Below are 13,811 nucleotides of genomic sequence, written 5' to 3' on the forward strand. Positions count from 1 at the left end.
CTTTGATCCCTGATGGTTTGCAGTTGGTCTGCACGAAATGAAAATCTAAAGCACCAGATTTAGGTCACACTTCTGAGTACTCATATGCAGAGTTGGTGGTGATTTCTCAGATCACACGTTTTCTCTGATTAAAAAATGAGCGTTTAGGAGGGAGGCATACGCAGCAGTGATAACAACAGTAATACCCGCACCCCAGGGCTTCCTTTTGCCACATGCAGCACTGATGGGCAGGGCGGCATGACCTTGGTTGGGAAGAGATTAAATTCATCACCTCCAGCATGAGGTAATGACTGAGTGCAACAAACAGAAGAGGAGGGAGGGAGGGAGGGAAGGAGGAAAATGTATGGGCATAAGAATGCACTTCTTGGACGATGCAGTTGTCGAGCGCCGCGCTGCATCGCATTATGTAGAATTGCCAAATGAATGTTTGGGGGCTTTAGTACTAATAGAATAGATGCTAAAAGCTGTTTTCACAAAACTAATGCCTAACTATTTCCTGTGGTTTTGCAGAATTGATGCTAATGTGTTGCATGTTTATGTATATGTTTTTTGTAGGCTTATTGCAAGCTATATTTATATACTGCTGGCGCTTTGTTCAAGGCCTTGAGCTGATTGTTTGTGGGGAGTGGCTGAAATCCCACAGTATATGGTGATAGAAATGAGCAGCTTTAGAGATCTCATCACAGATAGATGGGCAGTGGGGCTCAGTATTTGCACACGTAAAGGAGGAGAAAACTTGCCCATTGGGGAGGGAGAGGGGTTGGTGGGTGTGTATGTTAATAGCAACATAATTTGGTTTTAACATGTCTCTCTACCTGGCCTGACGATGGATGTGCAACAGCTGTTTAAGCTGTGTAGTTCAGCATGCACTAGGTGCAGAGTAATAAGCCTCTGACAAGTTATTCTCATCTTGTATTCTAAATAAATTAGGCGCTCATCAAAAGCAGTTTGGTTCCAAAACGACTAAATTACAGAGGTGGTTGCCTGTAACGTGCCAGCAGTTCCTAGGGTGGGCTTTGCTGGCTGGCTCTTCCCTTTGTACAGATTTCTTTGCCCTCTTCCAAGCAGTTTCATTGGCCCCATTTGCATCTTGAATTCAGAAGGGAGCAAATCGGTGCCCAGTTGCATGCAGCTCCGTCCACGTGTGTGCCTCTTTTCTTCTAGCCTGGTCTTTAGTTGCCTTGTTGAGCTTGTTTTCTTGAGAGCTGCACACTGAAAAGAAGGGTCATGCTATGAAAAAGTGATTTCTCACTTGGCTGAGAGATAGCTTACTACTTATTTGAGTGTGTCATTGGAGCAAGCCTTGGACTGCTTTCCTCTGAGCACCCGCGTGCTGTGAATACAGAAACCTGGGTGTATATAGTAGCAAATAAGCTTCCAGTTGCGTGGTATCTTCTTGTGCTGAGTTTGGTCTGAATAGAAGTAGGAAAATACATTAAGTGTAAAATCCCAAAATGAGCAGACTGCTTCTTTGGGGATGCTTTCTTAGGGTAGGAAAGAAGGATATGTTCATGTTTTGGGAGTTGCAGTTGGAAAATGCCAGATGTGGAAGTGTCAGAAAACCTAATAAAAGCGTCCATGGAAAAGAGGTTAAAGTATGGAATTGCAGAAAAATGAGGGCAGGGATTCAATGAGATGCTGAATTTCTGCCTATTCTCACTTCGTAGGGAGGCTAGATTCGTGAAGATCTCGTGAAGAAGCTTCAAGCTCTGCATGAGGCAGGATGAGGAAAACTAATTTGGTTGAATGCTTTTTCCCTTTATAGAGTACCCATGGATTCCTACATGAGAAAAAGCTTCATGAGTGCGTGTATGGTTGTGGGCAACTCTTTCCAAAGAAAGCAAGCCAAAGGAGTGTTGTCATCTGTAAATCTGTAGGTTAATGTGTTAAGAAAATGTCTTTATTATGCTATGCAGGTGTGATTGTGTAGCATTTATAAACTTGGAGAGGGGAAAAAACCTCAGTATCTACAGCTGGAGTTAGAAAGAAGCACAGATGAGACCTTTTTTAGATTTATTTAGTCATCGCATTTTTTTCCTCAGATAAGCCTAAGGAGGCTTTAGCTCCGTGTATAAAGGAATTACCTTCAGAACAAGATAAAAATACAGTTTCCAAGGATTAAAAAAACTCACCATTTAGGCATGTGTGTTCTGTTCCAGATTTAAAACCTGAAGAGCTGGATGGTGCTGCTACTGAAAAGTCTTGGTATGGCATAGTTTGCGTGTAAGACAATAAATAAAGAACTTCTTTAAAGAACTTCTCAGCTTAAAGAAGTAATTCTGCTTGGGCCTGATGTTCCTAGTGGAGATAGTATTCTGTTAAATTTATTCAGAAGGGATTAATATTAGGCAGTTGTGATGGCACATAAAGTAAATTCTGGAATGCAGGGAAATAATGGGTTGTGCATTGCTCTTAAACAATTGTACCGTGCACCCGTTCATCGATTAAAGATTGTATCACAACAATGAAAAAAAGATAATTCTGTGTGCAATGTATTACCCTGATGGGAGGAATTGTCATTTACTAGTTTAACTCTTTTTAAAAAAAAAAAAAATAAACTTGTATGTTGGAAGTTCATCTTGTTTCACAGGTTAGAATTTGTAATTTTCTTTCAAAAATGAAAGCTGACTTGAGTCATGCAACAAGAAAATAACGGGATCTTGAGGGATTTAGAGTGAAGAGCCATTATAATCTGCTAATTACAAGGTGGAGAGCAGTCAAGCATTGGTGTTCTGTTGGGGAGCTACTTTCACACATCTTGATATATGAAAAGGCTTCGTGTGTGATGTCGATGTGGAAGCGTACAGTGAAATGTTTTGAAGATGGTCAGCGGCTTTAGTCCTAAAAGCCAGCGCTGACTAATGGCCATGCTCAGTACAGACCGAGCAGCTTTACTGCTGAAGAAATGGTTTTTTGTGCAAACAGCACTAGATTTAGTTCAACTGTGCACTCTTATTCCATCTATAAATAACATAAAACAATGGCCAAGCTTTCTCACCCACTATATTTTCCCATTGTTCCAACAGCTTTACTTAATTAGGGCTCTAGCTCCTTTGAATGCATGTTCGGGGTTAGTCGGCAGTGAGTCTGTCTGCTTGAAAGGGAATTGCTGACAAACCAGGCATTTGTTAGCAAAAACGTCTGCTGGGGCGGGAAGGTGAGAAGTTGCTAATTTAAAATAAGATCTTTAAGAATCCTAGCTGTGAATCTATAGAACAACTCTTGCTGAAAATCCAGAAAATTTATGCTTACCTCAATGGCTATGGGGCTGGAAGGCTGGGGGGAATGCGCTTTATTTGTGCAGAAATGTGGGAATGGGAGAGGCAAAAAGTTCTTGGCCTGTAATTATTTATGATACAGCAGAAGTCCCAAATAAGATTTTCAGTCTATTGCACAAATGTGTGCGCATATAACTTGTAGGAACATCTTTCTCCACTATCAGTACCTTAATCCTCCTAACCAACAACTTCTTCATCCCATTGCATTGTTGCTGCTGTTTGTAGAAGGCGGGGGGGGGGAGTACAAACGTAGGAAATAAGTACAGATTGTATCATTTTTCCTTTAACCAAGCTTTCCTTCTTCCTCAGTGTGGTCCTGGTGGGAAGCAGCTGGATAAGTCTGTTTGAAGCGTAGCTTTGTCTGGCTAACGGCACTGAAGAGTGCTTCTGCATCTTTTATGTATTTGCATACGCGGTCAGAGCTGTTAGCTACCCGGTGCATTTCCCACCTCTTTAAGAGCTCTGACTCTGTTCCTGGTAAGAACAGCTTTCACGAAACTGCCCCATTTGCAGAACATGAGCCAGCAGTGTGCCCATGTGGCCAAGAAGGCCACCAGTATCCTGGCTTGTATCAGGAATAGTGCAGCCAGCAGGGCCAGGGAGGTGATCATTCCTTGTATTCAGCTCTGGTGAGGCTGCACCTCAAGTGCTGGGTTTGGTTTTGGGCCCCTCACTACATGAAGGACACGGAGGCCCTGGAGCGTGTCCAGAGAAGGGCTGTGAAGCTGGTGAAGGGCCTGGAGCACAAGTCCTGTGAGGGGTGGCTGAGGGAGCTGGGGGTGTTTGGGCTGGGGAAGAGGAGGCACAGGGGAGACTTCAGTGCTCTCTGCAATGCTTGGGGTGGACAGAGAGCATCCTCAAGGGACATACGGAGTGATCCCTTGCTCACCTCTTCGGTAATGAGGGGAGATGGCCAGAGATGACCCTTGCAGTTGCTCTGTGGAGTTGTCTGCCTGAATATCAGCATGCTTTCCAAGTAGACATGTGTCCTCATTGCAGTTGTAACCACTGTCTGTCTGGGTGACATTTTTAGCTAGGTCCCCCCACCCAGTGTTTTCTTGCCCAGAGTCTTATTCCTTATTACACTGAAGCAGCTCTGACAATTTTCAGGGCTTCAATTTTTTTGGCTAAGTTTTCTTCAAGTTTCTTGAAACTTTCAGATCATTTCTGATTCTCCTAGTGCTGACTACTGTTGCATGAATGCCAGCAGTCAGCCAGGCCCTCCTTCCCCACCCTCCCTTCCCTGTACAAATTGCTTCCCCAGGGCCATCCACATACAGGGCTCATCTAGGAGGGGAGCAAATCAGAGTGCTTCAAAACCCAGCTGTCACCAGGTGAATAATTCCTTTGAATGATGAATGTAGCAGGTATCTCATCTACTCAGGAAGGTCCCAAATTTGATTTTGTTTTTCTTTCCCCTCAAGAGTGTGCTGTGGCAATTTCTTCTTTTGGCGCAATCAGTGAAAGTCCCTTTGAATCCCAAGGGTAAATGCTCTGAAGTTGCTGTGGGTGGATGAATCACGTTCTTCCAGTGCTGGTTCCAGGTGATGGGGATGTCAGGCTGAGGACAGAGGTGCTTGCATCTGGTCTGTCTTTATTCCCAAGTCTGATTTACAACTTCATTTTGCATAATGCCTACCTTCATGTGGATATACATCCAGTCTCCAGGAAGTAAAAGATTTGTGGTGGGCTCATCCTTCCCAGTGTCAAGGAACTGTTCTTCAGACTTCCCTTAATATCTGATAATGATATCTCATTTCCCTGATGAGAGTCTTGAGGCGCACCTACATTTGGCAGTTAATCCTCTTAAATTCCTCTGTGTCTCCAAGAGGCAAGCAGCAGTGCGTTCTGCTGACTTTCCCAGAGCCTTGCTTTTTTCTGTTGATTTAACAGGACCAAAACTCTTAAACAGTCTCCTGTCAATGCTATGTCTGTCCCTGGCTTATTGAAATGCCACGCTATCTCAGTGTGTGGAACCCGAGCACGCTGTGTCACGTCTCCACCCATCACTCCTTATCTGCACTGATGGGCATAGGAGAGGTTGCCACATCTCATCAGGTAGCACAGACTATGGCTTTCCACAGGGGTGAAATAATACTTGAGATTAGCAACCGTATGGAACAAAATGCTGTTGTTTGCCAGGCAGTAAACCCTTCTCTCAATTTTGATTGTACTTGTTCCTTTTGTGTTTGCCCCTTCAATCTTGTTTTAGCAAAGGCAGCTGGCACCCGCTGCCTCGAAGGGCTACAGCTGCTGACCTCCTACAGCAGGACCCCACGCAGGTGCATGCTTAGAGTCATTTCGCAAACCCATTTCTCCAGAGCCAGGACTACTCAGTTGTGGTGGATTCTGCATTGTTCTGCATTTTCCTGCCTCTGCTTGGGGAGCTTTTGGCCCCTGCAGCAAGCAAGGAGGGATGGAGAAGGCCAACCTTCTGACCTTCCTGCCCTACAGAGTCACAAAGTGGTAGCGATAAAGCAGGATGTGCAAGCGAAGCTGACAGTGGTAGCCTGAGATCTGTAGATGCTTGTAGCGGTGCCACAGGGGAAATAGGTATCCCACCAGCTAGGTGGCCGTGGTGGTTGTCTTTTGAGGTAACTCCATTCACGTGTGCCCTGTCCAAAAAGGTCGGTTCAGTACATGGCTGTTGCAAGTTATAAACCTGCAGGTCTCTTCGTACTATCTAAGCGTCTTCGTGACTTGCTTAGGTTTTAACGCATTGAATGTATTGGCTGTTTTACAGGCAACGCAGAAGGAAGAGAGTTGTTCCTCTAGCGGATTCAAAAAGTTACTTAGCTGTGTTCCCAGAGAAGCAATGTTAGAGCGCCTTAACACACGAGTCGCTGTTCGTTCGATGACAGATTTGGTGCTAATTTTGCTGCTGTCTGCTCCTGTTTGTGTCTCCTGTTTCTGGATGAAAGCAGCAGAGCAGTGATTAGCTCAGACCCTGCTGAAAAAAAACTGTGCCTCTGAAGAACAAGAGAGAGAGAGTATATTACTCTCTGGCATTTTTATTTTATTTAGCAAGGTAAAACTGTTCATTGAGCCAGAGTTCATTTACAGTGGTACCCCAGCAGACTGCAGCCACAGGATGAATTACCAATCACTTGCAGTGAAAACGGGAATCGTTCAGACCCTGGATTGTCTGTACCCAGGAGTTCAAGTCTCTGGCACTTCTCAACAGATTGGTACCCGTGCCTCTTTTCCAAAATCCTATCAGGCATCCCAGAGCAATCTGGTACCTGTTCTGGTTCCCAAAGCACACTTAGATCTGCGTTCCCCCTGGTGTTTTCTGATTGTAACTGTTAACCAGAAGCTGGGGAGTTCACAGGATTAGACTTTGCTAGCCACCAAATTAATGGAAATTGGAGTATATGCTTCCTTTGAGGATGTATTTTCTTCTTGGGAGCTTTGACTTTGGAGGATCATTGCTGAGATAATACCAGGAGTCGTAACTAATCCCCTAATGGGTAGTACTGGGGGTGAACAAATCTATTTATAACAATTAGCCCAGCAGGCTATCAGAAGGCTGCTCTTACCTGATCAGTGGGTTTTCATGTCAGAAAGGATTTCTCTCCCTCTGCTTGAGAGCTGGTGGCTGTGCAGGCTCCTGAATCTGGTGGCGAGGCAGCATGCAAGTCCATCCATCCCCTTGTGCCCTGACCACATTGTGCCTGCTGCCCACGGGGCTGCCTCTCCACCTCCAGCCCCAAATGCCAGCGGGGCTGTTCCAGTCACCGGCTTCCTCTAAAAATGCAGGTGTTAAGTGACAGGATAATTACAGCGAGTTTCTATGAGGATGGATAGCAGCAGCATGAGAAATTGAAAGACATGCCTGAGGAAAAAAATACCAGCTACCCTCAGACAAAGCAGCTTGTGCTGGGCGGTTTGGCAGCATCGCCTATGACCACTGGTGCCATTGCCCCAGCGCTCACTTCTGATAGGGTTTTTGGCACCTGGTTCCTTTGGGGCTTCCCTTCCCCAAAAGGTTTTGGTTCGGGAGGGTGTGTTTGCACTCGCTGGTCACATCAGGAGTTCAGACTGAAGGGCAGAGGCTCTCCTGTCCGTGGCTGGCACCTGCTGTTAGCCTGGGGTTGCCCAGCTGGGGTGGCAGAGCATTAATTTGCAGACAACCAGGATATCTCCAAAGGAAATTCCATCAATTCGCAGGAGGTAAATCGATGCTGTCTTTCTGAGTAATAGCAGGGCTGAAGCCCTTTCTTCTTCTCCAAATTTTGTGTATTTGCTATTGCTTTCTAATGGTGGGTAAGACAAAGCTGCTGCTCTTTGTTTTACTGGTCTGAAACCTCTCGGCTGGGCAGGAGGTTGGGTGGCCTCAGAGCTGGAGAGGTTTTGTCACGTTGATGAGTCAGTTCAGTTAGGAAAGGCACCAGAGACCTTTGTCCATATGCTGCCAAAAGATGAAAATGATTGTTGTTATTTGCCCACTTCACAGGGAGGCTGTAAGGATTAATTCATGTTTGTAAATTGCTTTTGAGATTTAAAGCTCTGTACAAGCAGTAAGGATTATTGCTTTCTAATTCTTTAAGGCAACATAACTTTTTATAAAGACTTTTAGCTTCCAGAGCACCCTGGAAATGGGAAGAGTTAAGTTCTCTTGCAATCAGATCTACCCCTAATATCTAAAGGAAAAAGCAAACTACTTCACTACTGCTTCAAAAAAAAAAAAAAGGGGGGGGGGGAAAACTGTCAATGGTGAATTGTGACAGTGCCTCTTCTTTTTTTCAGGAGTCCAACGTGCTGATTGCTGCTAACAGTCAGGGTACAATTAAGGTAAGTTATTTCATGCATCTTCTCTTTAAGCACTTGAATCCGTTGTTAGCAAAGAGCAAGGTCACAGACATGGTACAGCCAGGAGAAACCATTAGAGGAGGTCATCCCAGCTGTGGAAGTTTGCAATTTAAATGATGTATTTGCCTCTGGCACACGGAGGAACGAGCAGACAGCACAAGAGCAATGAAACAGAGGTAGAGACGAGGTGGAGAAAAGCTGCTGGCAGCTGCCCAGCACCCACCATGCCTCTGCCACTCTGGGTGGTGTGCAGGGAAACCAGCTTGCATCGGGGAGAGCTCGGTGCTCGGCAGTGATGTGCTGCTTAGATTAAACCTGGGCCCAGCGCTGGGTTTTATGTATGCAGTATTTTTCTTGACTGATAATAGGTGCCATGTCTCAGTTGCCACAGCAGCCGCTGGGTTTTCGCATTGGTTCAAAAGCAGCTGTGTGGCGTTGCTTTGAATGGGGAGGTTTTAAATTAGTGCTGTCTGGCACAAACATCTCCACGCGCTCGTGTTGATTTTTGTGACAGCAGAGGAGGCTCTGCGTTAGCTCGCTGGCATTAGCCAGACCCCGTTCTCTGGCTGCTGCCGATGTGGGGTGCAGTAGAGCTGAAAGCTGAGCTCCTGATGTGCAGCCAGCTAGAGCAGTGCTTGAAATGAGCAGGGATGCTCCCTCGCCTTGCCTACTCCAAGCGCACGGACTGACTTTAACAGACAGCAGCTGCCAGCGTAGGGTTTTATGAAAGCAACAGCCTTCCCCGTGCACAGAAGAGAAGCGAATGTTTTGCCAGGTTTTCAGCACTCAGATAAAAGTCTCTCCAGAATATCTGTTCGATGCATTTCTATCCATGAAGCATCGAGCAATATGAAAAAGGCTTTGTCCCCCTTCGCATGCGTATCAAATGGGTAGCCAGGCAAAATTAGTTCCAAGCCCAGGTGCTGGCTGCTCTGGAGAGCCTTGGATCCACTATCATCCTTGACTGAGCTCAGCAGCATTCACCTCACCATGCTCTTGGGGCTTGGTGGTTAGTGCTGCGTGCATGTGGCCCAGAGCTCTGACACTCTGTAGCTGCTGATAAAGGTATTTACTTGCTGTCTGCAAAGCTGCATGCTGGGTTGCCACCCTGGTGAAGCTGTGAGACTCCTCCCGATTCTCCCTTGTGCCCCTGTTGTGCTGGCAGTTCTGTGAAACCAGACCAGAGCCAATAATCTGTACGATGCTGGAAAAAAAAAAAAAAAAAAGAAAAAAAAATCCAGAAAAAAATCACTGAAAAGGCAGAAATGAGGGGAGACCCAAGTGTCCTCTGTGTGTGTGACAAAATTTATTTTTTTCTTCCTTTTTTTAGGCCACAAGTGGTGTGGTTACTCCTGTTATTGCAGTGTGTGATGCTGTAGCCTTTTGTTTGTAGGTGACTAATTTATCAGGCTTTGGAACTGGTTGCTTGTTACTTCGGTCACTTCCTTCTTAGTAAAATGGGCAAAGCATACAGATGCTGTTGATATCTTTAAGTGAATTAAGCAGCAACAGGAGAGGTTTTGCTCATGCTCTTTGCTTCTTAATGAGAGAAGGTGGAGGGAGGAATGTGTAAACAGCCAAGGTTATTTGAATTGTGATATTTCCATTTGAATTTATCAGCAGGCAGGGGGGATGGTGTGATGGTCTGGCAGGGCCTGGGAAAGGGCTGAATTTGCAATTACACCATGGGCACAAACCCCCTTCAGCCGTGCCATCCTGTACTCGTGGGCTAAAGCCTTTAGCCCTCCCTGCTAAAACCAGCCTGGGGTATTACCGGCTGTACAAATCACTCAGCAGGTGCCACCCCTCACAATTCTTGTCTCATCGCGTGGTATTACTGCGTGCTGGTGAGTAAAGGGGAAAAGGGGAGACAGGAAGGGTCAGACATGTCCTAGTGATCTATATGCTGATATAGGAGGTAATGAATGTCGTAAATTCATATTCTAAATGTCTTGTCTTCCCTATTAATCAGGTACTGGAGCTGGTATGAAGGGTTTTCTCTCAAGGCTTGAGGTACTTGGTCCTGCTGATATGCTACAGTGTTCATCTGGGATCCTCAGTGGGACAAGAAACCGAAACCACCTTGATGTTCTTCCCCAAAACCATCGCGTTTGTTTTTATTTTTTCCATTTATGGACTTTTGAGGACATTTTGAGACACTGGGAACACCAGTGAACTGTCTGCCATCAACATTAACTCCACAGACTTTGCTGCTGCTGGTGGTGGTATGGTTGTCTAATTTTTATGATAGGAAAACAAATTCTTTTAAATAAAAACAAAAAGGAATAATAAAATTTATTGAGCCACAAGCTGAAGCTGGAAGATTCTCTCTTGTTGCATATGGGAACAGATTTTCTTGGGAAGGGAACTTACAGGACCACACAGGGCTGCTGTCAGTTGCACATCTCCAGTTACCTTTACCTGGACTGTTCATCCCTACTGGGGGGAAAAAAGTCTCCAAGCCGTACCTGGACACGCAAGCAATTCATTTTGAGATATGGTTGAGTTGTTCCTTTGACTTTTTGATTTTTATTTTAGATGCATTAAATGTTGAGAAATTGTCACCCAGGTTGACGCCGCTGGAGACTGTAGTCCTCTGGTTGTCAAGAAGAGAAGGGCAGCTTCCTTGCTCTTCTTTGTGCCCATGCTTCAACCCAAAGGGGCTGCTCCGAAGGAGAGGAGCAAGTCATCCATTCACCCACGTGAGCCTGGCCCTTCCTGCTGCCTGCCAACAACTGTGCTGAAGTGACCTGAACCTGGCACCCGGACTGACCTCACCGAGATGTCACGCAGTAACGACCTCACCACCACTGATCTGGCTGTGTTTGACTATCCCAGCTAGAGTAGAAAGTCTCTTGATCCAGTTACCAAAGCCCTGCACCACTACTGTCCCGTGTGGTCCGATTGTGTTTGCCCCTCTGCAAACCATCCGTGGGAGCTGAGCATTGTGAACGTTGTAATAAGAGAGGGGATGGAGTTGGTTTGTAATGTGTTTCAGAGCCATGATATAAGTAGCCTTATTTTTAATGGTCATGCATACACTTAAATTGTACATACAGAGGGGGAATAAAGCGTGAAGCTAAGAGTTGTTGTTGCTTTGTTGGCAGAATACGGGGGGGTAAGAAGGTGCAGACAGACTTCAGGAGTAACAGTCCTGGGGAGCTGCCAGGACTTGTTAGGCTGGGAGGCGGAGTTGGTGGGTGGAGTGTCTGTTCTGGTTGTGTCTGGCAAAGGTGTGATATGTGCAGCAGTACCTGGAGGAAGCGTTTCCATTCACAGACAGCACTCCTGGAATTCACTCACAGCCATGCTCATCTCCCTTGTGTCCCTGAGGCTGGGGTTGCTGCACAGGCATAGCGCTCCCTGCATGGGCAGAGTGAAGTCCTGCTCCACTCAGGCCACCCATCAAGCAGCTGTAGCTGCTGAAAGGTGTTGTATATCCTTCACGTGTTAAACGCCTGATACTGCTCTTCCCAGAAGGGTTGTGGGGTCTTGCGACCTCCTTTGGTCACAAGGCAAAAAAATAAATAAATAAATAAAAGATGCTCTTAGTATCTTAGTATGAAACAAAGGAGAAGGGATGAAGGCTTGTAGCAAAGCTGGGGACAGATCCTGTCCTGTGTCAGTTTGTGCGTTCCTTGGTTCCTTGAGCTGACAGCCGTGGCTCTCAGCAGGTGGGTGTAGGACACGATCATTTGGCAGAGTCATGGCTGGGGGGAGGAAGCGCAGGGCGCTGAGCTGCAGGAGCTGCGTGGGCAGCACCCTGTGCGCGCTGGGCTTCGCCCACGGTCACTGGCATGCCAGGGGAATGAGAAAAATCACAAGATGGTGTTTGTCCTGCTCTGGGGTACTATCTGCAGGTCTCAGCCACGTGAGTCACCAGAGTCACTGTGGCAGAAGGGATCGAAATTGGCTCTGTCAGAGTCGGGGCAGCCAATGCTCCCTGCCAAGTGCCCATTTCCAGAGGCTGCTGGTGGGTGACTGCGCCCTGAGCCCTGCCAGCAGCCCTTGCCCCCTCTGCTTTCCCTCGCTTCGATCTCAGCTTTGCCCCAGCCTCTCTCATTTATTGGTGCCTATTGATTTATTCTGTGAGCTGCTGTTGTTGTGTCTGGTGTTTTGATGAGAGCCTGTGGGCGCTTCCCCTTGTACCCCAGCTCTGTGCCACGGGCAGCCACTTTTTGTCAAGCGCCTGCCTGCCTTCTCTGCCCCCCACGTTGAGCGGCCTCTGTGTTTTAAATTGAAATGGCTCTGCTGAAGCAGAGATGCTCAAAAACAGAAGGGAAAACAGCTATTTTGAATGCTGCAAGGTTACTCCTTGAATTAAGCAGGGAAAACAGTTTAACATCAGCCTTCTTTATTTTTTAGGTTTTCATTCCGCTTCAATCAAGATAAAATGCAAATTTGGTGTCTGGCCCTAATTAGAAACACAGCAGCTCATAAACACGAGTTGATGGCATTTTTTGTCTTTGTCTTTTTGTCACAAGTGATACGCTCTTTATTTTAATCCCCTTAATTTTTCTTCCTTCAGGTAACTCTCTGCTGTTGATGTATATTAAGCTGCATATAATTACTTACTGTAATCTTTTAGCAGCGTTTGGTTCAATTTCTTCCGACTTAGTCGTTGCTCTCCCAAGCCCTTGCTTTGCCGTGTGTTACCCCAAAGAAAAGCGACCCGTGTGGAAGGACAGGGCCCCCTCCCAGTCACTCTGCCTGCAGAAGAGGCAATGTGCTGACTGTGCAGCCTTGCAAAGGGTCTCGTCTGCTGCCTTGAGAAGCCATCCAGGGCTTGGAGATGCTCAAACACTGAGCCAGGACAGAGATTCGTAAGTCCCTCTGGGAAACTCAGTCCAGTGCTGAGCTGCTCTCACTGCAAAAGTTAACTGCAGGTGGTGGACACTGGTCCAGAATAGTTTTTGGTTTTGCCTCCGGTGTTTGTGTCCCTGGGAGAGGTGCTGGGCGAGGAAGGCTTTTCTTTGAGAAAGGGAATTGGAAATCCCGCACGGCAAGCCAGCCTCTTTAATTAATTTCAAAGCATTCAATAAAAGAGTAGGAGGAACATGCTTCAGTGCTAGAAAGGAGTTCATAGCTGGAGAGAATTGAAAATGATGGTCAAGGGGAAATTTAAATTAATATCAATATGTCGGTGCTCTTCAGTGAGCGCAGGCGGGCCGCGAATGCCAGCGTTCGACCCGCGTGCTGGGTCCTTGTTTGTTTAGAGTAATTCTGTTTAACCACGGAAGGTTGCAAAGACACCCACAGATAATTGGAAAGGCAAGCCCAGCTCCTTCCTTGTTCATGAGTCCTCTTTCTCCTTTTTGGAGGCCAGCAATAGCCAGCAGGCTGTGGTCAGAGGTGGAGCAGCACCATGATGCGTGCCTTGAAGAAAGCAAGAAGGCAAGCCCAGGTGTAGCAGGACCTGTGACATGGGACCAGAGCCCACATCTCTTCTTCCTTCAGAGAGGCAGCTGTAGGCATCCCCACAGCCTTCTGGTGACCATCACCAAATGCTTTGCTTTGGGTTTGCTTTCAGAGCAGGTTCTTGGATTGTGGGTCTTATCCTCTCTGTTCAGCAAGGCAGTACAAGGGTATTTGGTCCACATCTTCAGGGGCTTTGATAATAAAGTGGTTGGGTGGGTTAAAGCACAGCTTCCTTCTCTGCTCCACCTTAGCAAACCACTTCAGGAGGCTTTTCAAAAGCAGCAGGTTTCAGTGTTTCCATTT

General features: G+C 46.4%; 1 protein-coding gene across 2 annotated transcripts in view; it reads left to right on the forward strand.

The window, feature by feature from the left end:
• The window catches only part of COP1 (COP1 E3 ubiquitin ligase), a 125,218-nt gene extending 114,045 nt beyond the window's left edge, over positions 1–11,173 (forward strand). For both annotated transcript variants that reach the window (XM_084526917.1, XM_084526918.1), the window contains exons 19-20: positions 8,028–8,072; positions 10,063–11,173. In XM_084526917.1, the coding sequence (XP_084383043.1) occupies positions 8,028–8,072; positions 10,063–10,080 (63 nt within the window). In that variant the 3' untranslated portion in view covers positions 10,081–11,173. The remainder of the gene's footprint in view (positions 1–8,027; positions 8,073–10,062) is intronic.
• The last annotated feature ends 2,638 nt before the right edge of the window (positions 11,174–13,811 follow it).

The sequence above is a fragment of the Aythya ferina genome, assembly GCF_964211825.1.
Source record: "Aythya ferina genome assembly, chromosome: 8".
Lineage (NCBI taxonomy): Eukaryota > Metazoa > Chordata > Aves > Anseriformes > Anatidae > Aythya > Aythya ferina.